This window comes from Pogona vitticeps, chromosome 3 (genome assembly GCF_051106095.1).
Source record: "Pogona vitticeps strain Pit_001003342236 chromosome 3, PviZW2.1, whole genome shotgun sequence".
Classification (NCBI taxonomy): domain Eukaryota; kingdom Metazoa; phylum Chordata; class Lepidosauria; order Squamata; family Agamidae; genus Pogona; species Pogona vitticeps.
In genome coordinates this window covers 166,994,573-167,021,135 of record NC_135785.1, presented here as the reverse complement: position 1 = coordinate 167,021,135, position 26,563 = coordinate 166,994,573, and the positions used below count along the sequence as shown (strand labels likewise).

Below are 26,563 nucleotides of genomic sequence, written 5' to 3'. Positions count from 1 at the left end.
TTACAGTTACAATTTTAGTTTAACCACTGAAGAAAAGGAAGAGGTAGCTGTATGGAAAAGGTGAGATTTACTCAACACTGGTTGCTAGGCAATTTACTCTAAAACATGTTCCCAAAATACTGTTGATGGTCTCACTTGGGAGAGAAAAAAGGGCAGCAAAAGATGAAAAGGAGAGTCTGTGACCTTGAGCATTGTACCCGTTTACCAAAATGAGACAGGTAAAGCTCCTTTGCCTTGAGAAACAGCAATGATTTGGATGTTTTCCTGTGTTTATGTAATTTAACTTTCAAACACCAGCTAGACACTCAATGTGGCATAAATCCCTTAATGTTGTTTTTATTAGCCAGAATCCTATTGAGTTATGTATGCTGTTATGTAATAGCAATTGCATGACAGACAGCAGTTTAGCTGTTTGTCATGCTGTCAATCTGTAGCCTTCTCTAGGTGTGTGAATGACAACTTGCAAATTGCAAAAATAGCATTATTACATGTGTAGTATTTTGCAATGGGATTTGGGATTTTAATGTTATTAGTAGAGATGATTTTCAAAACCCTTTGCTTTGTATCCTTTGTTCCCTGCTTGCATTTATCTTGTAATGGCTTGCATGCCTTTTTGCCCTCCTGTTTGAGCAAAACCTGCATTTTTCTGAAGGAACCTTTTTTTCTGTAATAGCTTCATTGATAGGAATGACAAATGACTCGTTCAGATTACCATTTGTCCCACTGTTTTGTGGAGGTGGATTGGTTCACTCTTCTTTCTGGTGATCACACAGCGAGTGGACCAATTTGCTTCAATTTGTCCCCAGGGCACCCCGATCTGCACATTTTTGAGCCTCTCTCAGGGGCTTCTACCTTTTTTGTGGGTTGGAATGCTCTAGTTGGAAATGGATCAAGTCTTGCAGCTGGTTTGATTTTCTGGTATCATGAAGTGGCTTAATAAATGAACCACTTCAGGATATCAGCAAATTGAACATTTCTCCTGCTCCTCTGTGGAGGAACAGAGAAAGTGGTTAAATTTTTTGTGTCTGTTAGATTATCACTGATGCACTGAACCACTTAGATTAATTTTTTAAAATATTCTTTATCTTTGCGTGAAGTTCTGATTGAAACTGATTGTGGGCAGTTTCTCAATCAGTATTACACACAAGGCAAATAATTAAAGAAATAATCTAAGTGATTCAGTGCATCAGCAGTAGTCTAGCACAGACAAAAATAATATTTCACTTCCCTTGTCCCTCCATAGGTTAGAAGGGGACATGTTCAATTGACAGTGGAGGAAGCCAGAGGGTTACTTGAGGTTTATATGCCACTTGGATGTGAGGATTGTGCCAAATGGCAAATCACTCCCTGCTAACACCTCAAACCACACCAAAGGGACCAGTGTAGATGTGCGCTATTATTGGAGGGACACTTCCTTATCTGGGTGCTTCCCTGATTTCATTGTGTGGCTTAAGAACATTGAAAGTATTTGCATTAGTGGAGACAATATCACATCCCCAGTAGTAAATTTGTACCAGGCAGACAAGGTAGTGCATATTCTTTAGTCTGCATGTCCACCACTGATGCAGAAGGTCCTGAGCCCAGTTCCATCATTCTGAAATCCAGGTTCACCAATAAAGTTAGAGGGTAGAGGGTAGCCCCACCCTCCTCTCTCATCACTTTGCTCATGCAAGCAGCAGCATATCAGAAGAGAAGGATCCTCTTCATGTGAGCAAGAATGTTCAAGTGCCCAAAGGTATTGCTTGTATTTATTTATTTATTTATTTATTTATTTATTTATTTATTTATTTATTTATTTATTTATTTATTTATTTAACTTATATGCCGCCCACTCTACCCAAAGGTCTCTGAGCGGCTTACAACAATTAAAATTCAACTAAAATACCATAAAAGATGAAATGATTAAAATACAATTAAAATTGCCATCAGGACCCACAGTTGATGTTATTTCAATTAAAAGCCTTCTGGAACAGGAAGGTTTTGACCTGGCGCCGAAATGTCATCAATGTTGGCACCAGACGAATTTCAGTCGGGAGGGCATTCCGTAGCCTGGGGCCAGCTGCTGAGAAGGCCCTTTGTCTACAAGCCATCCCTCTTACCTCCTTGAGGGATGGCTCTTTCAAAAGGGCCCCCTGGCTAGATCTTAACTGCCGGATAGGTTCATATCGAAGGAGGCGGTCCTTCAGGTATCCAGGGCCCAAGCCATTTAGGGCTTTATATGTCAAAACAAGCACTTTGAATTTGGCCCGGGGCAGCAACTGGTAACCAACGTAACTTAAACAGAATCAGCTTGATGTGTTCTCTAGCAGCCCCACCACTCACCAGCCGTGCAGCTCGATTCTGGACCAGTTGCAGTCACTGGACTGTCTTCAAAGGCAGCCCCACGTAGAGCGCATTGCAGTGATCTATACGAGATGTTACCAGTGCGTGTATAACTGTCATGAGACTCCGCTTGTCCAGGTATGGCCATAGCTGGTACAATTTCTGCAGTTGAAGGAAGGTGCCCCTGGCCACCGAGTCCACCTGGGCTTCCAGAGTTAGACTGGGGTCCAGGAGCACCCCTAGGCTGCGGACCCTGTTCCTTAGGGGGAGTGTAACCCCATTCAGAGCAGGGAAATGGCCCTCCAACCTGTCTGGCGAAGCACCCACTAACAGCACTTTCGTCTTGTCTGGATTGAGTTTCAATTTATTAACCCTCATCCAGTCCATTATCAGGTCCAGACACGGGTTCAGCACAGAAACCGCCTCTCCTGGATTGGTGGAAAACGAGAGGTAGAGCTGAGTGTTGTCAGCATATTGCTGACTCCTCAGCCGAAACCTCCTGATGACCTCTCCCAGCGGTTTCATGTAGATGTTAAACAGCATGGGGGACAGTATCAAGCCCTGCGGAACCCCATGCCATAAATGCCATGGGGCAGAGCAACTGTCCCCCAGCACCACCCTCTAGACACAGTCACCCAGGAAGGAGCGGAACCACCATAAAACAGTGCCCCCTACTCCCAAACCAGCCAGCCTATCCAGAAGGACACCATGTCGATGTAGAGTCTAAATGTGAGCTGGCCCCTTCTCTTCAAATATGTTGCTGCTTGTGTGAGCAAAGCAGTGAGGGAGAGAGGTTAACATATTTCCCTTGTAACCATGTTGGTGATTCCTGAACGACAGAATGATGGAAAGGGCTTTTGTCTCTAATGATTAAACCTCTTAACATCAAACCCCCATCCTTAGAAAGCATATTCTTGACTTGAAGGGATAATAGTTTGTCAGGGTGGTTCTTTTCCACAAAATGTATAGTATATAGCACTGAAACTCCTCTGAGAACTTAGGTTTTTTTGGCTAAAACTACCAAATTATAAATGAGAGAATTCCTATTAAATTAGGAGGTGGTGGTAGTAGTGAAAAAGATCCAAAAATACCTTGCACGAGAGTGTATAATCCTTGAACAATGTATCAGAGAATGAAAGAGAGCAGCCTTAAGAGCTTCAGAGACATAGCATGTGCTCCTTGTAGTTTTCACTCTCTATTCAATTTCTTGTAATTCGTTACTTACAAACCCCTGTCATTTACTTCTATTGTGGGAAGTGAGAAGATTGAGAATGAGAGTTTGGGAATGGTGTCCAAGTGCTAGAATCTTCAAGGCACAGATTTCAATTTGACCTGATTGAATAACCTAGTCAAATTTCATTTGATTCCCGTGTTAATATTTGGGCTGCCTTTTTAGCATTAACTATCCTAAGTTACTCTGCAACTCTTCTGTGTCTTCTTCAGCAACCGACTTGTAACACTGATTGTGCTGTGTTTCAAAAGATGAATCTTAAGCCTCTGCACATAGTTCATCTGAAGATAAAGATGCATGTCTATTAAAAGTCTGCACCTCTATTTCTGGAAATTCTTTTAAATCCTTTCGTGGCAGAGGGCAAAGTTACACTGGCCTTATAATCTTTATTCTTTATTCCCCCACAAATCTCATTACTGCTTCCTGGGCCAGAGTTGCAACTTCCATTTTTATATTACTGTATTAAAGATTGTAATATTTTAGCTCAAGTAAACAGAACTGAACCCTGCTTCAGTTTGGCAGACAGAAATAAGTTGTCATTTGGTAGTTCTGCAAGGAGTGTGGAAACCTGATGTAAAAGCAAATCCCACATCCAGCAGTGGGATTATGCATACACACACATCAGACAGCCCTGCATGTCCTGGTGTCAGTTCCTTGTGTGGTTGTCTGAATCAAGATTCCTGTCAGGAGAGAGAAATAATTTTTAAAGAACAGTCCTCTCCAGCAGAGTAGGAAGCACAGTGAGACACCATAGAGCAATTCATACATGAGGTTTAGGAGTGTTGTGTTTTCTTTAAGCTAAACCAATTCGGGAAGAGGGTAACCCAATGTAGAATTGCCATCCTCTCAGGTCTCTTGAATGGCGAGGCTTTAACCCTGGAACTCTATCCCCTGGCACCAGACCTGATGCTTTTTCAGCATCTGCTAAAACTTTTGTTTTCCCTTGGTGTTGTAGTTTCCAAGGATTTAAGCAACTTAAATCCTGCAAAGTATTCCTGCAAATACTATTTTTTGGGTTTGTTTTTTTTTTAATTGCAGTTTGGTTTTTAAACTACATTCTAGCAAGCCACCTTAGAAATATCTGCATTGAAAGGTATGTCATGTGGGTAATTTAATTTATTTTTAATGTACTTTTAAATTTTAATAACTTTTTCCCAGGGACTAATAACTTTGAAAAATAATTTCTGTATCCTCCCTGATCATATTTATCTCACTTTCCCCATCTCTTTTTTGTGCCTGACCACATGTAGTACAGCACACACTGTGCTATGGAGGGAAGCTACCAAGCGCTTTCAAGATGAATTAGAAAGAAATCCTTTTTTAATGTCCACAGTACTTTCTCCTGAACCATTCAGTAATGGTGTGTCCAGCCTTGACCGAGTACTATTTCTAGGTGCTTGGAGTTATGCCCTTTTTTTCTTGTGTAGAAGGCACTGACATTCATCTTCTGCTCTGGGCTAGCCTAAGAGACTGAAAGCAGCAACTGCTGCCTTTTCAGCAGATCAAATGGTTACAGCAGTGTAGACAACTCTACATGTGTCGTAACCCAGACTGTCATAGGGCGCCATCTGGTGATTTTCCTATGACAAAATATTGTCTTTTTAGTACATGTAAATTAGGAACAAAAGTCTTGAGGTAGGATATATTACTCTGTCTCACATTGTTTTTGTGCCACTTTAATCAAGGCATATTATGATGTTAGGGTTATATCAGTAATACAATTGTAGGAGTACAACAGCAGTTTATGTATTCTTGCGTTAAATTTAGTAATGCTCCATAGACCCTGTTTTCCAATGGAGCAGGAGCTAGTTTAGAGCAACTTATTATTTTAGCAATATTTCATCCAAACTGACCTACAGGAACGTACAAGTGTGGATTCCTGGTCAACAGCAGTGATCACCTCCTCCTGGTGATCACATCACTCCTCTTTTCTTGTATGCTGGGCACATCTTGTTACTTGATGTTGCAAAGGATAGTTGAATGCTGCTCTTTGCCCAGCTATCTGGCATGTATAGAGAACCAAGTGAATGAAAAAAAGACACCACTCAGTGAAAACTGGACTTGGGAAAAAATTGGGAGGAAGTGAAGCATATGCCCAGTGTTTCTTGGTGAGAAACAGGCTCCGACTCATGTCTGAAGCCTGATTTAAATCAAGACCTTGATTTCTTTCACAATCTCAGCCATCCTTAGATGAAATAACTGGAAAATACACAGCCAGTGTTATTTCCTTCCCTATTGTGCATGGTGCATTTACACATCTGGAGCCGTGTCTGCTTAGGCAATGATACATAGAACTTTTTAAGAAGCTTGTACTGAATGTGGCTGAGCTTTTCCAATTTCATTGCATGAAACAGCCTTTCAAGAGAAGGTGGGCAAAGGATTCCATGTACTTTAGACTCCACAGGTATTATCCCAAGGTAAAAGAATATGCATGGTGATTATAAAAACAGTAATGCATCATTCCATACAAAATAGTTTCACCAGCTGATCTTTTGTTTCCTCCATTTCCCCTTATAAAGATTATTATAGTCCAGAAATGATGGGTCTTAAAACAGATCAAGAAGTTCTTGGAGAGCTTGTGAAAATGAAGATTCCAGCTGTGGCAGAATTAATGGAGAAACATGGCATCATGTGGACCTTGGTGGTATCCCGCTGGTTTATATGTTTATTTATTGACATTCTTCCAGTAGAGGCAAGTGAGAATTTTATTATCTTTTTAGCTTTGTGTTTGTATTGCAGACAATTATCCAACTTCTAGAGCACAGGCTACATGCTCTGGCCATGCCTAATCAAAGGTCCTCCTTCTTCCACAGACAGTACTTCGAATTTGGGACTGCTTGTTTTACGAGGGATCAAAAATAATTTTTCGTGTGGCCTTAACATTAATTAAGCAACACCAAGCTTTCATTTTGGAAGCCACTAACTTCCCAGATATCTGTGACAAATTTAAACAGATCACCAAAGGACCCTTTGTAACAGACTGTCACAATTTCATGCAGGTAGGTATCTTTTCTAGTAAACCATAAACAGCTGTGGATGGTGGCAGCCTTCAAAGTGTTTTGCACAACCATTCAGAGTACTGCATTAGAAAGCTTTCATACAATATATTTCAACAGTGGGCTAAATCTAGATGAAGTGGGCAGAATTCTACACATAGGGCATTCTACTGAAGGAAGTGAGGATTGTGTTTTTCTTAAAAGCTGCTCTGGAGGATTAGGGAGCCCTCCAGAACAGTGTGGGATGCGATAGCAGAACTGTGAAAATCACATTTTCCTTCGTCCACTGAGAAACACCAGAGGATGTCTTTTCTTTGAATGAAAGGAGTCCTCCTGTTCATGGGGGGCACATCTAGAGCCACTACACTGAATGTCAGAACTCCATTTCTCTACCCAAGAAAAACATGAATGACAGTATTCAAGGATGGGTAAAAGAACTGTCTTACAAAAGAATGACAGTTAATGGAAATGATTTGCTTAGTGCTGCTTAGTCCTTTGCTAATATTCTATTTCCCATCCAGAATCTCACACAGACAGTGGTTGGATGGAACATTTCATGACACAAAAGGCACCATGAAGAATCAATTGAGATTTAGATTAATGGCGGGTATTTATCTTAGGGGTTGGTGTGCATGGCTGTGGAGCCAGAAGACAGGGAGTTCAGAGCCTCACTCTGCCTCTATGAGGAGACGCTAGCCAATAGCAGATGGGGGCTACATGGCCTGCCACTTACGTGGCCTTGAGCAAGTTGCATGGTCCAAGAATGCCACTAGGAGAGACAGGCAAAGCACTTCTGAGTATTTTATAGATCAAAAACCCTGGCAGGATCACCTTAAGTCAGAATCAACTTGACAGCATTATTATTAGAATTTACTGCAATATTTGTCTTGCTTTTCTTCCAGTGACCTGGAAGGATCATCTTAATCTCATGATTTTAAAATGTTTGGCCCAACCCTAGCCTGTGTTTCCGATATACTCTGTTCACTGTCTTCTAGCCTGGGACGGAATGTCCCATGTGTAAGAGCTGTACAGTGACCTCTTTCCATCTAGTCCCTACAAGGATTCTATTTACTTTAATTTTGATCAGTTTGTGCTTCTGCATGCTATGGCATGTCATATCATGCTAGGGTTTCTGAGGAGGGTGGGTAGGGCCAGACTGCAAAGTTATTGTAGAACTTTTGCTAGTTCAAATCAAAGTCCCATTGAATCCAATGTGCGGCTAACCTGGTGAACTGGAGTACAAAAATATCCTACCACTGGACATGGAGGTTCTGATCATCTATGCTGGTAATGATCAACTTCAGTCATACTTTACCATTGAGTGTGCTGCTTAGATCCCATGAGGTTTGAAATCAGGAAAGACTGCATGCTCTCCAGTTCCTGCTATAAAGGCTATCAGTGCTGGATAAATCTTATTTCAAAACCAGCTGTTATAAAATGACTGCCAACTATATCTTCTGGCAGCTTACTTGAAAATAAGTAATTGTGAAGGGATACCAAAATATATTTTTAAAAAGCTCATATATTGTAATTTTTCATTATTTGTATGATTAGACATTAGCATTGCATCTTATGAGTACACAACTGAAACTTAAGATTGAAACATTTCATGTAAATCTAGAGGCATTTTCTGTATGCATTACTAATAAGAAATCCTGACTATATGGAATACAGTGAAGATGTGTGCATGTGTGGTTTCGCGCCTACCTCTTCCACTATTCCACGAGTGTGAAATATTCCATACTAATGGAGAAAGGTTTGTTTATGGGCATAACAACTTTGTGGCTGAACAGTGATTTTTAAATGCAAAAATGTAGGTGTCTCTGCTATTTCCTGTTCTATCCATTAAAGAACACTGACCTCCCTTGTCTTCATTCTGGTTTGTATTAACAGGATTTTATTTTATTTTATTCTAGAAAATATTTACAGAGCCTGGAAGTTTGAGCATGGCTACAATAGACAAACTGCGAGAAACCTGTAGAGCAAATCAAATTGCTCAGAGATAAATGGACAAATGTAAGACAGTATGCTGCAAAACTGGGCACATTCCTTCACATAAATGCACTGATGCACAATTTTTGCAGTTTCTACTACAGTTAACACTTGACCAATTCTCCCCAGCCTTTCATGTAAGTGCTCAATCCGATAACCTGACTTTTTTTTGTAAAAAAAGAAAAGCAATACATACCTTAATTATGATGTGAATAAAATGTAATTACTATCACATTATTTTTTTAAAAAAACTAGGGTACTATTTAGGGCAGTCTGTAATTTAAGTCCAGAGTTACATAAGTCTCCTTATACAAAATAAATTATATTCGTTAGAAAATGAGAAATTCAAATACAATAAATAGGTACAGACTGACTCCTGTTTAGCTAGCTGAGCAAGTGGAATATTATCTCCCTACTCTTAAAGATTCTTTGAAAACAATACAGTAGCTTTTCTAAAAAATACCACATTGAGCTGTTTTAGAAGGCAGGAGCATTCACTGTATGCACCTCTCTCTGAAGGACCTGGAGGGGATGGATGATTAGAGCTGATCATTAAAGCAAGAAAGCCCTGTGGGAAGAGGCTGGATAATGATACAAGATTTACAGAGTTTTCATCCTGTGGAGTAAGGCATCTACTGTAAATTACTGTTGAAGATTTGACCTTTTCCAACTAGCTGTGTAGTAGACGAACTGCCATGTGGATTATGTGGAGAAAAATCAAGTACAATCTGTTTTAAAGACTGCAGTCCCAACAAAAAGTTTTGACTACAAAGTTAATAGTATCTGAAGTATTAAAGTTTGAAATCATTCTGAAGTGAGCCATAAACTGGTAATAAATCAACATTCTGCAACATATAGACCAAACTCATCCCCTTAGAAATATAGGCTGTAGACTAAATATCCCAACCAGCACCTCTGCAATTGCTTAACAGAAAACTAAAAAAATATACAGAAAAGTCTTTATTAGCACTGTTACAGGCAATGCATCCATAACTGATCCTTGCAGTGTACAGTCCCAGCCAAAGTCAAAGCAAGAATTAGCAGATTGAAGTCTATTGTACACATGTGCGAAACAGGATCTCCTCTGAACCTCCAACAGAAGAAGAGACTGAAATTCACTTTACAAAAAATAAAGTAACACCCATTTTTATGTAAAAAAGGGCCAGCTCCTACCAAGTTGACAAACCAAAAATATCTTAAGAGTTGGCCAAACCATCATCCTCACACCTTGTACATACCAGGGTTAACATTTAAAACATAATGACACATACCTAAGTAGGAACAAAGTGGGAATAACTGGGTTTGACTGGTCAGTCATTGCTCTGCATTTAGTGCAGTAGATGAGTTTATCACAGGTTGGTAGTACCAGAAAGTGGAAGTTTCCCTTTGTTAGATACAATTAATCTGAATTTAAGTGAATGAATGTGAATTAACTATATCACACTCATTTAAGAACTTGACATTAAAAACCATGCCAATTCAGAAAAGCATTCTTAAAACTTCAGCCTGTTTCTAGGTGGGTGAATACTTAACCCATTAGCAAATTAAACAGAATTATAGAAGTTATCCTTTGTGCATAGTTAAATGCCACGAGATGGATTTCACATTTAGTAAAGCAGACATTGCAAGAAACAATTGGTAAGGAAAAGATTGTGCTCCCTCATATCAATCTATCTGAGGGGATAAAGGGAATGGGGAAGGGGAAATCAATGTATCTGCTTCTTGCAACTGCTGTACTTCCATACTGGTTTAATTAAGTGCAAGTCTTAAATTGTTTGATAGCCTGCATGACTACGTTTTCTACCAATTAAATATGCAATCAAAACTATAAGAACAAGTCCAGCAAGGGCTGCACCAACTATGATAGGGATCAACATGTTGTTTTCATCCAGCTGACATTCTTCCACTGAAAAGAAATAAAAAGTTTTAATTCTTTAGTAGTAGAAAACTCAAAGAAACAATAATCATACCAGGACTTAGTTTACTGTATTTTACAGCCCCCCGAAAGTGAACCTATAGTGCTAGAAATGGGCACATAGGAAGTCATATGGAGCCTGTTTGCAAAAATGTAGCCATATTAATCCATCTCAGCATGCTGGCAAAATTAAAGTGAGAGAGAGTGAACAAAATTCGGTGGTGCTTTAAAGACAAACAGATGTATTGCAGTGTGAGCATGTGTGGATCAAAACCTACTTTTTCAGACACATAGATCTGCAATTCTGTGGTGGTTAAAGAAGTAGATTTAGATCCAGAAAAGAGGAAGCTCTACTGAATATTACGAACATGCAATTATCTAATCAATGATAAAGAACAAGAGAATACACATTACAGTGGTCACCCAAAGGAGTGTTAGACCTTTAATAGATCAATACAAAATTACAAACAGAAGTCAGCTTTTGATCCACACAGGTCTTCCTCAGGCTGGGCACCACAGCTGTGCATGATGCAGAAAAAACAAGCTCCAAATATCATGTCTGTATGTGCAAGACAGGCTAAGCAAATATCACCATTGGTTTCAGATTCTACTTCTGGTGGAGTGAATCTGAATGTCCTGCTGAAGCATCTTGATTTTTGGATCTTTTGTCTCTTCTGTATCATGCGCAGCTGTGGTGCCCAGTGGATAAAAAGCTATCTTATATTTGTAATCTTTTACTATTCTAATAAAGGTTATCATCCAACTTTGGCTTTGAATTGTGCATAAGCACCACACATATTTTAATTTTTTGTTCCTTCAGATCAGTTAACATTTCGTAATTATTGTTTGCCAAAATTAGAGGGTGAATGACCATACATCATGTCACATTAATTGCCTCTCAATACATCTGCATACATCTCACCTGATCCAAACTTGTCTCCTGGGATCTTGAAGGCCTGGACCTGAACATTGAATATGTTGACAGAAGCGTTTTCTGAGATCCAGACATTCTCTTCTGCAACACACCTGTAAGATTTCCCAATTGTGGCTTTCAGGGCACTCAGACTATTGTTGCCAGCAGAAATCTTATTTCCTGCATTTAAAAAACATGAACAAGATTATGTTACTAAACACTGGCAGTTTGTAAGTTCAGAAGCATATTTCATAAAAACTGGCTCAGAGCAAGTAGAGGCAGCTCAGGCACACACACTCATATCTTTATTTCACTGATAGTGGGTTGGGGGCAAAGTGAAGAGAAACAGGCCAGATGTTTGTATCAATCCTGCTTCTGACTTATTGCAAGCCACCCCTTTCCAACATCAGGTAAGAAGTATAGAGGTTTCTACAGGGGTTGGGGAACATTCCAAGGCCAGACTTCTCTCTCCTCCCTCAAACGGGCCACTTTCCCAATGACCACATGGTTGCACATTATGATGTTCTGAAAAATGATAAATCTCACCTTTAGCTTCAGAAGGCAGACTTGTATTCATACTGAGGCCTTGGAGAAAATATTTGTCAGTACTTGCATTCTTTAAAAGAAAGAAATTAAATTTGAATTGTTCATCAGTGTCAGATTTCTTTCTAAACACTGCTCTATTGATATTGCAAGGCAATCATTTAATGATCAAAGTATTCCATAGTTGTTGAGGTTTTGAAGAAAAGCTATATGGATGATGCCCTAAAAGGAAGAAGGTAGCTGGAAGGTCCAGATTCTCAGACTGAAGGTAAACGTCTATATGGTTGTTGACATTCAACAATTCCTACACAATGCTACAGAAATAGAGGCTTTGGTTTGGAGTTCCAAGATGTGAATAAACTCTGTTTTTCCCTCTTTAAAGCAGGTATCTGAACTTTATAGTGTGACCATGTATGAACAATTCCTAACACAATGGTGCTCGGGGCTAGGATTTCTAGTGGGGATGGCTTTTGTGCCCCATGTTTTTCCTGAGCAGAATTATGCACATAAACAAATGAATGTTCATTTGCGTAACTTACATGACCAAATACTACTTTCACTGGCAGATGCTTAGTACAAACCACAGTGCTCTGTAAAGCACCATGGACAGCAACTATACTGCAAAAATAGTGGAAACAACTGCCATCTTGGGCATGACTTAACAATTCTGCAAAATGCTATGTCAAATGCTGCTTACCTGAACAAACTGGAAACGAAGGCTGGTGCTCCCAGAAATCAAATTTAGAGTGACTGTGTTATTGTCACAACTCCCAGAGTAAGATGGATTTTGTGGAAAATTAAACACCTGTGAGTTAATAGTCTTTGAGGGGGAAAAAACAAGTTACAATTACAAGGAAAAAGACACAGGCTCCTATTGGAGGCAAAATATGGACATTTTCAGTACAACCTTCATCTGAACAACTATATCACAAGTGTGGCACAAGGAGCCCCCCCGTCCCTTTTTAGCTGATCAACAGGGCACTGCCAATCAACACTATGGTTTGCCCTCTGATAATGACAACCCTGATCAAAATCCTGTATATGCCTTCAGCGTTCCCCCAACCACTGCCATAAACAGACATGTGTATATTAATAAGGAGAAGAACATTATTCCTAGTCACATTCATCACTAAGGCCCTTGGAGGGGGGTTTCGAGAGCCACTCCTCATGCAGTTAATTACTCAAAAATGTTTGCACAATTCTAAACTACGGAGCACTCGATAAAATGGAAATGCTACTTTCACAACCAGAGTAGACACCACATCATGTGTGTACTCTGACATAGCTATAGTACTGGATTTTAATAGGCCCATGAGTGCTAGACATAGGTACTTTGGCCTAACTTTTGAAATCCCTCCAACTAAATGCTCCTGCTTCTAAGATGACTTGAGGCAGACATTGTTGCACAAACTCCTCTTGGGCCCAAGCCACCTCAATTTTGTGTTGGGCTCAAGTTAGATCCCTGAATTTCCATCCCTCTACCCAATAGATCTTGTTTTCTGAGGCATTCAACATAGATGGGTGCAGGCAGATCAAACCAACTCTTAACCTTCACCCAAGCAGGTTCTGGTTATATGTACCAGGTCCTCGTATTCAACCAGGAGTAAGTCTTGGATCATACACTCCTCCCTGTAATTTGTCAGACCCTATTTAGTCACAATGCTTTATGATCGGGCATGCGTCCACTGGAGAAAACTAAGGAGGCACCATGCTGGATGTTGAAGTGGGAGGAGAAATGGCTCCAAGAGAACTTTTCTCCCTTCCTTTCCACTGGCCTCTGTGCATGTGTATGCACACTTGATTCTTATGAAATAAGCAAAATTAGGACTGTACCTCATTTTTTGTACTATATGTGATATTAACTTGCAGACCCATAGAAGCCAGCAAACATATCCCATGAGAGCCAGATACATTGTAATGTCCAACATCTGGGTCTTTTGTAGATGGGGATGGTGCTAGACTGGTAGTTGTAGGTATATGGGAAGTTGTTGCAGGAGGAACAGTAGTAGCTCTATCTTCAAAACAGATGGTTTCTGAAAGGCAACAGTGACAAATCAAAGAAATGAAAAGTAGCAAAAGCCTATCTCACTTGTCTTTGATTATGAACTCAGGACGTTCTCACTTCAATTACTATAAGCAGGCAGGCAAGAAACTTGTAAAACTAATATTTGGTACAATTACAATTTCATTTTTGTTCTTTGGTACAGCAGCCAGCCAGGAAAGTACATGGATACTAAGAGTTGCTTAGAAAAATATACTTAATTGATTTTTTTAAAAAAAAACCAAAAAACCATATTTTATTGTTGTGAGCCATTGTATCCTAACCCCCCCCCCCCCCAGATATCTGGATCCTTAGCAAGACAGACATTTGTTTCCTGATGTCATGAGAAAAGGCCATATATTACATTTCAGTTTATTTCCCTCTACGATATCAATGCAATGGATCATTCCAAACGGCATGTCTCCTTTCTCTCTAGGAAACACTTTTTCTCTGGGAAACTGAATTCTGTATGGCTTAATCCATCCTGAAAGGGATGTGGTGGCGCTGCGGGCTAAACCGCAGAAGCCTGTGCTGCAGGGTCAGAAGACCAGCAGTCATAAGATTGAATCCACGCGACGGGGTGAGCTCCCGTCACTTTGTCCCAGCTCCCGCCAACCTAGCGGTTCGAAAGCATGCAAATGCGAGTAGATAAATAGGGACCACCTCGGTGGGAAGGTAACAGCGTTTCGTGTCTAAGTCTCACTGGCCATGTAACCACGGAAGATTGTCTTCGGACAAAACGCTGGCTCTCTGGCTTGGAAACGGGGATGAGCACCGCCCCCTAGAGTCGAACACGACTGGACAAAAATTGTCAAGGGGAACCTTTACCTTTTAATCCATCCTAGTTAAATTCAGTTACTGCCCAGAAGAGAGACCTATAAGGAATTTACCCAATCCTTCTATTGTGTTGCTTTCAAGAAGCAGACTGCCTACCCCCACAGCAACTTTTTTTATTTAAAGCTGCAGTCTGAAAAATAAGGTGCAATGAAAGTGGCAATAGGCAAAGATATAGAAGGACAACAAAACCTTAACAGCCTCTCTCCTTCGCCCACTGTGACTGCTCTATAGGATCATATGATGGGGAGGATCACATGGAGCTTTAACTCTCCCTTCTAATCCCTCCCTTCATTGCTTAGCTGAGCTGAGAGGAAGAAGGATGTGGAAGACAAGGGCGTGGGTAGGCTGCAAGTTACACAGAAAGGCTCTGCACCTCAGCTCTTCCCTTTCGCCGTCTTAAGTATAAGCATAAGTTACCAGTCAATCAAACCAAGAACAAGCTACTGGTCAGTAGAAGCAGATACTTATCCAGCATAAACTATTCTGAAATTGCCAAGCAGGATGTGCCTAGTTTTATTAAGGAAGATCTGTCTTGATAAAATTGTCTTTGAAGTGAAGAGGCTCACCGTTTCCACTGAAGGTGTTACGTGTAAGGTATGCTTCAAGGGTAACATTGCTGAACAGAACAGCCACATTTGCCATGCTTATTGTATTCTTGTTGAGACATCTGTATCTTGTATTTAAGGCTGCTTTAATATCAGTTGCATTACTTGCTTCTTTTTCTCCTGTAGTCCAAAATGCACAATTGTTTAAGAGTGAGTAAGTGACATTCATCAGACAATTTTGCACATATGGAGAATCAAACCATATAGTACAACAGCATAACCAGAATTTGCAAATCTTCAAAGCGATACCTACCTCCAGTCGCATTTGGGAAAACACTGGTATCTGACAAGTTGTAGCTGAATTTCAAAGTACTGACAGCATAGGAACTACTAGTTTTTTCGAACGTCAAAAGTATCGAGTGCCCATGGCCAAAGCCTACTGCAAGGATTTGTGAGACTTCTTTCCCTTTGCCGCAGCTGCTCTCATTTTTCAGTACATGAGCATCAGGTGGAAGTGAGATGGTCTGGGTCTAATAAATATCAAAGTAGTAACACTATTATAATATGCATCAAATTAAACCACACAGCAGCTTCTAATACTGCCCACCCCCCGCAGTACTGCCTTCCTATGAAGCCTTGTCAAGAACTGGTACTTGTGTGCTATATGCACACATATCAGGGCTGGCCCTACAGATATCATTTGACTCCAACTTCTAGTGACCCTTGCCAGCTAATGAGGAACAGTGGGAGTTACAATTCAGTAACACTGGGATAGCTGCATTTTGCCCACCCAAATATGGATACTACTTCTTTGATTTTCAATCATGTGTCCCTTACCATGCATCCTCAGGGCTAAGTACACACCATTCTCCTTACCAGACTATCGTGATACCTGCAAACATTCATCATCTAATTTGCTGCTAATTTAAACCCAAGTCTATTCACCACAGAAACCCACTCGTGTCCATCTTAGCAATGAAACAATGCTTGAGCTTCCATTTTCACACGTACAACATCTGTATTTAATTTGTACAATTCCGCCATCATGAAACAGTATCAAATTCCCAAGTGGATTTTGGTACAAGTGAAATCATTTGACACTTTCATCGCACAGATACATCCAGCTGAGAAGGCACTGAGTGTATTACTCCTAAGACTAACTACAGCATCCTGGGTTTGACAAAACTTCCATACAAATCTCTTATCAGTTGCTGTTTCAGTACAGATTACTATAGTACAAAAGAAAATGTGACACTGCTATTGTAATCAATTTAATACTGTCAAACTATACCAAGGATACTGCACAGATTAAGTCATGGTTAAGTCACATCCAATGCTGTCACCACTCCAACCACTGGAACCCATTCTCTCCATTACATCTTAATTATTTGCCTGCAGGATTAGGAGGGCTCAAGACTGGGAAAGGACAATCTAAAATCTGTCTTCCTCCACCGATATTGGGTGAACATAATCTTTGAATGTAACTTAACTATGATTATTACAGGGAAAGAACAGAGGACTTTCCGCCCTATTACTTCAAGATATGTATTCCTTGTAGGTTATTTCAACAAAGGTCAAAGAGTAAAATTGTGATGGTCTCGTATATACTGCATCTGGAAGTAACTCAAGGAATATTCCAAAATACATGAAGCAATGCCACACTGATTAAAATGTTTTAACTACAACTAGAAAGATTCAGGTTCAAATTTGCATTCAACAACATAGCACATTTTGTGACTGTAAGTCCTGTCATCTTCTTTCCAGCCCAACCATTCTCACAAGGTTGGTGGAAGATAATACAATCTTAAACTCTATGCAGGAAAGACAAGATATAATCAGAGCATGGAAAAGTTTCTGTTTAGACTAAAACTCTCAGAATCTTCCAGACAATATGGCTGGCAGGCATGCTGATCTGCGTATTCTTGGATTTGTAGCCTAAGAAGTAACTTTTCCAGGCTCTGAAGAATACTATCGATTGTGAAACTATTTGTGATGACATTAGAACATTCTGCTCCCCTCCGATAGTAGAGCTGAGAAATGCCAACATGTTTAATATTTGTCCTTAGCATTTGGATTAGAGCAACTTTGTAGCTAAATGCCTACAATTGATACCACAGACTGTTATCAGTCAATCTAAACCTTATCAACTTCATAGTTACAAAAGAAGGCACCTGACCAAACATTAGCATTTCCTGTACTAGTTTATTTCATTACATGATTTGTCTTACCTTTTGTAATAAACTTTGAGGTCACTCAAGATGTGATTTTTTTTTGTAGAAGCATGCACTTAGAGAATTACTGAATCGTAACAGCATTACTCAGACATTCTAAAGAAGGTTTACTAGTGTGCTAACTCTATACCTGCAAAAAGCAGTGAGCCTCCTGTAAGTGTGAAGTTTCTCTACACATTTCTGAACTCCGATTTTCAAGTATTGAAGTACTGTGGAGAACTTCAATGCAAAGACCATGCTACCTAGACTCATCATCTTCACTTTATGAAAAAAAGGGATGAGGATATCACATTCTCTTCCTCACTGTGAGGCCCCCAAGATGGAGGCCTTGGTAGGAGTGCCGTCGCTCCCGTCGAGGGCCCAACACACTCAAACATCCCCACCTCCTACACCACCGCGTCGGGAAGAGAAGGGAGTGGAGACCCCTGATTGGGGTAAAGAAATCTCCGAACCCCCTACAAAGAATAAAGGGGTAGATACCAGTGACCTGGTACCAGTCGTGAAAGAGTTAAGCCTGGCCCCTGGACCTGGGGGAACTTTGGCGGGAAGGAGGGGAGAGGAGATTGAAGCGGTGGTAGCCGATATAAGGGGAAAGAGGGAAGAGATACCAGGCGGTTGGGAATGGATCTGGATGGAGGACCATGGACCCACAAGTGGGAACAGGTGCGGGTCCCACACGAGGAGGCTGAGAAGAGAAGGCAGCTAGGGCTTAAGCCTCGTCCCTCGTATTGGGGAGAAACGGAGACCAAGGAGTGGAGACGGAAGCTAAGGGAGGAGCGAGAGGCGGTTGCCCGTGAGTTAGAGAGGAAGAAGGCATGGCATATAGCCGAATTGCAGAAGTTGGGGGGTTTCCCGGGCCATGGATGGCCGGCGATGGAGAAGGGTCGTCTTGGGGGGACTGGAGCGGGGATGAAGAAACCATTCCCTTGATTATGCTGGAAGAATAACTGAACCCCATTCCTGGTGCTGTGAAGCCTTTAACAGGACCATGGAACTTGGAGAACACTAACCCGTTTATAAACAGTTTATGGACACCTTTGAAGCCAAGTGCAGAGTTGCAAGAGACTTTGAATCCCTTTTTGAACCCCCTTCCCCCCAATGTTGATGTTGCAATAAATATAGAACCGTTTGACTTGGTACCACCATCTCGTCCTTTACTGGAGGTACCGACAGCCCCAGAAACCAACCCTTCACACTCGCGTGTTTAGTTAACCCTTTTATCATATGTCTAAATATGGCTAGTATAGTAGGATCCCCTTATCCACGGGATCAGAATCCACTGATTCACTTATCCATGGTCTGAAAATAATAAAATTAAAAGGAAAAAAATCCAGAAAACTATTTTCACATGTATTACCAGAACCGGCCATTAGATAGAGCCAAGGACCATGATATGTATACTGTTATACTGGTAATGCATGTGAAAACTGCACATGGGGGCCCCGCTATTGTATACAAAAAGGCTTAACATATGCATACACATACACACATTTCTGAGAGCCAGCATTAACTGCACTTTCCCATCCAATGTGTCCAGATTCATTACTAATAAAAGATCAGTTTTAAAAGATCAGTTCTGAATGTGAATCAAATGGCTCCACATTCAGCAGCGCATTGTACTGAGTCTGTGACACAATGGTGAATAGTATCTTAGAACTTTCACGTCTTTGTAGACAGCTTTCTGGTCTTGCAGTAAGCTGAATTTCAGCAAACTCACCTCACTTTTAGTACTTGTACTGTATTCCACTATGAACTGAACAGAGAAGTTGGCTAATATGCATGTCTTTCCGCTGTCATCTATTACTTCAAATGTTGAAGATGCTTGTAAAAACCCTGTGAACAAAAAACAAATTATCAAGTAGCATATTGTTAATATGCAGTTTTAAGGAAAACAGGGTTTTCTGGCAAGAATGATGTCTAGAAACAGAACAAGTGATTTAAAAAATAACTGAACATTCTAAACAACCATGAGAATCGGATCTGGATTATATACTTCAACACTTGCTGTAAAACTGTCCATCGTATCCGTTGTGGTTTTACTTTTATCAAGATCTCTTGATAACATGCTGACAGAAAAGTGTGTTATAAAACTGCTCAACATTGTTAAACTTACAACACGACATAAGCAAACATGTTTCATCTGAACATGGAAGTACTTTTTGTATGAAAAGATTATCAATAGGAAAAAAATAAATAAACACAATACCTAAATGTTTATTTTTTCACTTTCCAGAAATTAGTGGATACAGAAAACCCTGTTCCGCAAAGGCATAGGTGTCATCTCTGTATTCTACCTCTGGCAGGGGCTTTCAAAAGCAAACATGCAGCGTTTTGTTCCAACAACTTTTTTAAAACCAAGTTTCTGCACCATACACTGTCATCAAAGACAATTGCACAAAGCTGTACAACCTAATAATTTATTCAGATTTATCAATAATTAGGATCTGTGAAAAGGACAATTCAAGCTTCTGGATTTAAAAACTCCACAGAGCTTTAAAATATGGTTAATCATGCAATAGGCTAACCTAGAGAGGGAAAAACCAAGAAACCTTAAATGGATGGAGAATCCTATTCTGTGGATGAACATGAAACATCTACCACATAATATAACCTCTCCCCAAATTTATATTACTATCCTATCTGCTGCAATAGTGTGGCCTCCTTTGATACAGAACTTCAAAACCTAGAAGCAACCACCCTTTTGAATGTACCTATTAGTACAGTGGTGCCTCGCTTAACGATTACCTCGTTAAATGTTTGTTTCCCCACTTTGCCTCCTTGATAAGGGCTGGAATCGATGATCCCTAGGGTCCCTTCCAGCTCTGCAATTCTAAAGATTATGATGATGACCATCATTCCCACATAAAACAGAGATGGAATATATGGTCTGGAAGATAGTATGTTTAGATCTAAACATGTCACATTCTTATTTACTAAAGTCACATTAAAGGCATTCTGAGAGGTACAGCCACATTTTTATCCCAGGAACCTGAGAGCTGTGCCAGGCCTGGAAATGGTCAAAAGTAAAAAAGAACAAAACAGGAAGTGGCTGAATGACCACTTCTGTTTTTTTTCCCCTGGCCTTGAATTTATTTCATATGGGGTGGTGGTGGTGCTGCAATTCTGCCATGCAAAACCAGCTGCCCCTAGATGCATGCAGAATCAGAATAACTAATTGCTCCATTTGTATCTGTTTTTAGTATCTTTGGGGGCTTGAGGGAGCTACAAAAATGGCTGGGAGGGGAGACTATATGAAAATTGCTTGTGACACTTTGCACACCACTGGTGTAAATGTTTAACTAGGCAAAGAAAAGAGCTAAAGAATAAGATCCTAGACTCCAATATCTAAAAACTGTAACATACAACATACAGTATTATGCCAATATGGGTATGTATATTTGCCATGGTGCCATTCACACCTTTAATGCAGTGGGCATGAAAAGAGTAACAAAGACAGCTCTGTGCCAATCAGGACAATTTTTCTCTCCATGCACAGAGTGCCACTCTTAGGATAGCAAGATGGCAGCTTTGGGGTTTAAGCACTGAGAATGTAACATCTAGCAGCTGCAGGAGGAAGCTAATAGAGCTGTAGATTTGATTTAAATAAAAATTGGGTTAAAAAAGATTTATATTTTAAAAATCATTTTTGATTTTAATCATGTTTTAAATCAATTTGATTTCTTAAAAAACATTGATTTTTTTTCAATCCTGCTTTCCAGTTAGTTTGACAGTAATACATTTAATTACATATCTTAGAACTGAAAAGTTCACAGCTACAATATCGCATATCAAGACAAGGCAGTACAACTTCCTGCCAAACAGCTGCTCCAGCCTAAATTTCATGCTGGGTCAGCTCTTTAATCAAAAGCACCTTTTCCTGAGTAAGCAATTCTGTTTCATGGACAAACACACAGCACAATTTTTAATAAAAAGTTATCTGTAACCTTTATGTTTCTATGTGTAACAAGCTGATAGAAAGAAGTTAGGATCCAGTACTTATATTCTAATCTATTCCCATCATATTTGTAAAGTGCCTTTCTGGAAACACTTGGGCAAATATAAAAGTGAACAACACTTCACAGACAATATTTATCAGAAATTTTCATTGTTTTTCATCTGATTAAATGCTGTTTAGTATTTTCCAACCAGAAATGAGGTGATCCCGATTTTTCACCATGTCTGTGTCACAAATGCAAAAACTGACAGCCAATCCTATTGGCAAGAGGTTAACTTGCATGTAAGAAGTTCAAAATTAACACTATCGGCCCCAAACATAATGCAACTGTACAATTTTGAAAAGCTGAACTAAGATGTCTACTAGTTTGTCAGAAAGATAACACCTGTATGTTGCCCATTGTGGACAAAAAAAATAATCACTGCTTTTTGTGCCAGGGGACAAGTTTGCTATGGAGCAGGCTGCCAATATACCCTGTATTAAAAAGGATAAAGGTCTATCTGTTTTACTGCCTCTACTAAGACACATAAACACGTATTATCTTTTTTACTACCCTTGTTTATCTCCTCTATTTGCTTTTAGTAAACTATGCAAGGTTTAGTATATCTATAAGATTTACCATCCTTGCCGTTAACTGCTTGTGGGCACGTGCATATAGATTTCTCAACACTTGGGCTTCATTTCAGCAAATGTGTGCAAGCAAAATCTCTACTTATCTGCAACAGTAAAAATCACTGGTCTTCAAGTTACTCTTCAAATTTAATCTGCCAGTGTTAGCAACCAGAGTAACTAGCCATTAATTTCTAAAACCAGTGTTGCCACAATAGCCTGCCTGCAGCCAGTCCACTGTTACATACAACACATGTGCTATAGCCTGCTGTGTGCTACCATTTTATCAGGTAGCTTTAAAAACTCTGTTAAGTGATTTCTTCTGGGCAGAAGTGCACAGAGTCCACAAAATTTTGGCCATGCAGGCTGTGAATGCTTATACAAGAAACCTGAAACAACACATTTGTTAACAAATTAAGGAGAAACTGATAATCCTCGAGTCTCAAATCTTTTTCATCTAAAAGCCTCAAGTATTAACTGAGCACTAGTATGATTCAAGAGGCCTGGGAACAGATTAAGAATCCCAGAAAATGTAGGATTCAATGGCTATTGGGGGAAACTGTTGCAGCAGTTTCCTAGGCAAGTGCCTATCATCACTTGTCCTTTTTAGAGGCAAACCCCACCTATTTTGGGTGCAATACAAGACCACAAAAGGAAAACTGACAAATACTGTAGCATTGGGGCAAACTAAAGTTGGCTTTTAAACAGAAGGAACATGACAACCACAATATCCAATGTCAATCAAGTTGATAAACTCATCTCCAAAATGTTCAAGGTCAAAATTCTTTTCACTTATTTCCATTTACTATATATTTAACTATAGAAAACAAAGAAAATCCAGTTTTCTTCTGGTCCACAATATGTTCACTCAGTAATTACAGAATTATGGTGTGTATTCAATTTAAGGAGCTTCCTTTTAAACTCTACGAACTTCATGTTGCACTTGGGTTTATTTTATGTCCAGCTGTTATGTTTCTGCTCTGTCCCATGGAAGCCTGCTACTTCAGAAACTCAGTTGATGCCAAATTAAAAATTCTTAAAACAATATCAAGTATACTTAATCAACAAAGCTACAAACATTATTAGTTGGGCATCAAAGCAGTAAAGAACAGGCAGGCATGCAGGTCTGCCCTTATACTCTTCTCAGTGATTCAGAATTAGTAGAACATTGCAGGATACTGCAAACCAACCTCGTAGTAGAAAACTGTAAATCAAATTACTCAGTCACATGAGAGAGGGGCCCTTTAGTCCTAACATATTCCTACCTTGCCTTTTGAGAGGCAGCAAATACTACAACTGATAACAGCAATATTTTTAATCAAGGTAGAGCAGACCTTGCAGTCCACTTGGGGAAGAAAACAACTTAGCATCTATATTACTATTACCCAAAACATGACAAATAGTGTCACTCATAGTAATAGTTACAGTGGTGCCTCGCTAGATGATGATAATCCATTCCACTGAAATCGCTGTTTAGCAAAATAATTGTCTAGTGGAAAGCATTTCCCCATTGGAATGCATTGAAACCTGTTCAATGCGTTCCAATGGGGAAGAATCGTCGTTGTCTAGCGAAGATCGGCCATAGGAAAGCCACTTTGCGAACCGCCGATCAGCTGTTTAAATCGCTGTCTTGTGAAGCTTAGGTCCTGAAAACACCTGTTTGCAAACGCAGAGGGAGCTGTCAAAATTGTCATTTAGCGAAAATTGGTTTGCGAAGCAAGGACCAAACACTGTCCAGTGAAATTCTCCCATAGGAATCACTGTTTTGCGGATCGCTATAGTGATCGCAAAAAGCCAATGTCTAGCAAAAAAACTGTCATGCGGGGTAACTGTCTAGCGAGGCACCACTGTATTGCCTTCTGAGAATATGAAAGTTGATTATGCTCAGAATAATTTTACCTTCACAGCTGGATGTGTTACAAGTTACAATCAAGAGTTATTTGTATGATTCTGCAAAACACAATTTCCAATTATTATCAAAGATAAGAGTGCAAAATGAATAGGCTCTTAGTAAAAATCCTGCACATATTGGAAATGTGTGTTGCCACCTCATGGGAAGGGAAAGCACAGATTTAAAAACTTAAAATGAAAAATGTGGAGGGACATGTCCTATTTTTAAACAAGTATTCATGTAGGCATTTGGAGGTTAGGGTTATTTGGTTCAGAAGGCTAGTTAAACACTCCTATACTCAGCAGAGCATGATAAAAGTTTACGTTTCAAGAAGTACACATGAAGGATGAAAGCATGCTGGGAAAAAATTGTTGTCCATCAGAAATGTGCATACACTATCCAAGTAAGTGCTTACAACACATGCTAAGGAACCACTAGTGGGAGAAAGGCAGTCTGATTCCCCATCACCACAAAAAATGGTTTTCTGTTGTTAAAGAGATATCACTTTCTCACAAAAAAACTTGTACATTGAGAAAAAACACCCACACTCGTAACTACTAAGAAAAAAAAACCTGAGGCTGTTTTTTTAAACTGGTTTTTTTAAAACAGCACAGTTATGTGGGAAGGGCCTGGTGTTCTACTACCAGCTTTGGCACATGTGCTTCCTTGAAGATAAAATGTTCAAAAGCAGTTATTACTACAGCTGTAAGGACTGAACAAGTAATGTATCACTGATGTTAGCAGGGTCAACAACATAAAGGTAGGAATACGCAAAAGTTAGAAGTGCAAAAGGCGGGGAATTCTTCCTACTCACACCTTTAAGTTGCTAAGTAGCGTTTTTGATTAATGCTTATTTGCTGAGCTGCTGGGAAACACAAAGTATAGGAATAAAGCACCTCCTGAGCAGTATTCAAAAACAATGTTACCTTGGAAGGAGGACAATAATATAGTAACACATTCTTAAGATACTATATAGAAAGGCCAGACAAGAGAATTAGGCCTCAAGGTTTAAGATTACAAATCCACCCACACTCTGGGTGTGCACTTTAGACAGAGAATGCAGTAAAGCTATAGTGGCAAGTAGTGTTATATGATAGTGCATACATTCCCTCATACTTTCATAGAAATAGGCTTTTTTAACTAAATGCTTAGGAAAGAAAGATTTTTAACTTGAGCTGGACACCCTGTAGCCCTAAAAAATAGTGATCAGTGAACCACTGATCAGGCTGGCTGATGGGAATTTGAGTCAAACAAGATCTAGAGGGCTGCCTGTTGGATTTGGACCAAACCTAGAACATGAAGAGAAACACGAAGAGAAAGCAAGCACAGCAGCAATGTTATTACTACTATAAGCTTGTAATATATGTACTATCTACACACAGACTGTACTACTACACACGTACAAACAGTATTGTCATAAGATAACAAAGAAAACATCAGCTTATCTAGCAGATTGGACATTTTTTTTACACAAAGGTTTTATTCCAATACTGTTTCCTCAGCGCTACTAATATCTGCACTCTCCATGGACAACACCGATCTTAACAAGACGGAAAAGCTGAGCAAAGGGGACTGTTCTGAGCAGCAGGAAGAAAACGAAAGGCGTGTCTGGCTGGCCCTTTCACTTTCCAGTGAAAACAAGTCAACGCCACCGTCGCTATGCTCTTGAAAAGAGAGATGATAAACCGGCTCCTTGGGGAGGCTTACACGTCCTTGAGTTTCAACACCGGGCCCCGCTCCCTGCCAGACACCCCCCCCCAAAAAACTGTGCTGCTTCCAAAGGAGCAAAGGCAAGGGGTTACTCGGCGCTCTCCTTCGGAAAGCCGTCTGGGGGGGGGGGAACCCCAAAAGAAGAGAAGCCCTTTTCTTTTCCACCCGGGGGCTTCCGGGCGAGCACAGCCCCGAAGGCCAGCAGAGCTCTGGGCAGGCCGAGAGCAGGAATGGCGCTCAGGTGAGAGGCCACAGAGCGCGTCACACACACACACACACACACACCCTCCTCCACCCCCTCCTCCCAGCCCGCGGCAAGAGAAGGCCAGAAGCCTAAGGGCGGCCCCGAGACGCAGGAAAGAGGGCGGCCGGGCGGCCCTTCCCTCCGCACCTTCCCTGCTTCCATACTTACCCAGGAGGACAGCCCCTAGGAGAAGCCCCCGGTTATACCGAGTCGCCATGACGAGACCGTAGGGGGGAAAAAAAAGAGAAAGAAATTTGGGGGGGGGGAGGAAATAACGCAGGCGAGCCTGAGAAAGAGCAACCTAAGCCCACCGACACGGCCGAAGAGGCGACCGCTGACGACCGCCGCTATTAACACCGAGAGTGCGGTCACGTGACCGAATGACGTCAGCCTCGCCCCAGCGGCCTCCTCTGCTTTCGATACCTCTCTGTCACCTGACCTAAGCCCCGCCCAGCTCTCTTGGGCTGCGAAAAGGGAGAGAGAAAGAGAGAAAAAAAAACTGGCGGAGGGAGGTTCTCGCGATAATACGGCGATAAGAGAGTGGGGGGGGGGAGAGCGTCGTAATAGCTTTCAAAAGTGCTCTCGCGC

At 40.5% G+C, this 26,563-nt stretch overlaps 2 protein-coding genes and 1 long non-coding RNA gene across 4 annotated transcripts in view; 2 read left to right on the top strand and 1 right to left on the bottom strand.

Moving 5' to 3' along the window:
- GRTP1 (growth hormone regulated TBC protein 1) overlaps positions 1-8,781 on the top strand; it is a 33,345-nt gene extending 24,564 nt beyond the window's left edge. For both annotated transcript variants that reach the window (XM_078391458.1, XM_078391459.1), the window contains exons 6-8: positions 6,073-6,245; positions 6,367-6,552; positions 8,466-8,781. In XM_078391458.1, the coding sequence (XP_078247584.1) occupies positions 6,073-6,245; positions 6,367-6,552; positions 8,466-8,555 (449 nt within the window). In that variant the 3' untranslated portion in view covers positions 8,556-8,781. The remainder of the gene's footprint in view (positions 1-6,072; positions 6,246-6,366; positions 6,553-8,465) is intronic.
- LOC144588494 (uncharacterized) overlaps positions 1-26,563 on the top strand; it is a 394,222-nt gene that overhangs the window by 254,830 nt on the left and 112,829 nt on the right. The gene's annotated exons all lie outside the window — the stretch shown is intronic.
- Positions 9,487-26,474, bottom strand: LAMP1 (lysosomal associated membrane protein 1). Its single transcript, XM_072994588.2, has 9 exons — positions 26,144-26,474; positions 19,284-19,399; positions 15,649-15,865; positions 15,357-15,515; positions 13,746-13,945; positions 12,610-12,732; positions 11,916-11,985; positions 11,379-11,549; positions 9,487-10,447 (listed from the first exon to the last, which is right to left on the bottom strand). The coding sequence occupies exons 1-9, from the start codon at positions 26,190-26,192 to the stop codon at positions 10,308-10,310; spliced, it is 1,245 nt and encodes a 414-aa protein (XP_072850689.2). The 5' UTR covers positions 26,193-26,474; the 3' UTR covers positions 9,487-10,307.

What these genes read in the sequence shown, in the direction of transcription:
- LAMP1 (XM_072994588.2), bottom strand. Translation starts at nt 26,192, where the DNA reads ATGGCGACTCGGTATAACCGGGGGCTTCTCCTAGGGGCTGTCCTCCTG. An exon ending in CATATAGTACAAAAAATGAG is followed by an intron (nt 12,733 to 13,745) that starts GTACAGTCCTAA and finishes TCCCCCTCAAAG; the next exon opens with ACTATTAACTCACAGGTGTT. An exon ending in TCTGCCTTCTGAAGCTAAAG is followed by an intron (nt 11,550 to 11,915) that starts GTGAGATTTATC and finishes TTTTAAATGCAG; the next exon opens with GAAATAAGATTTCTGCTGGC.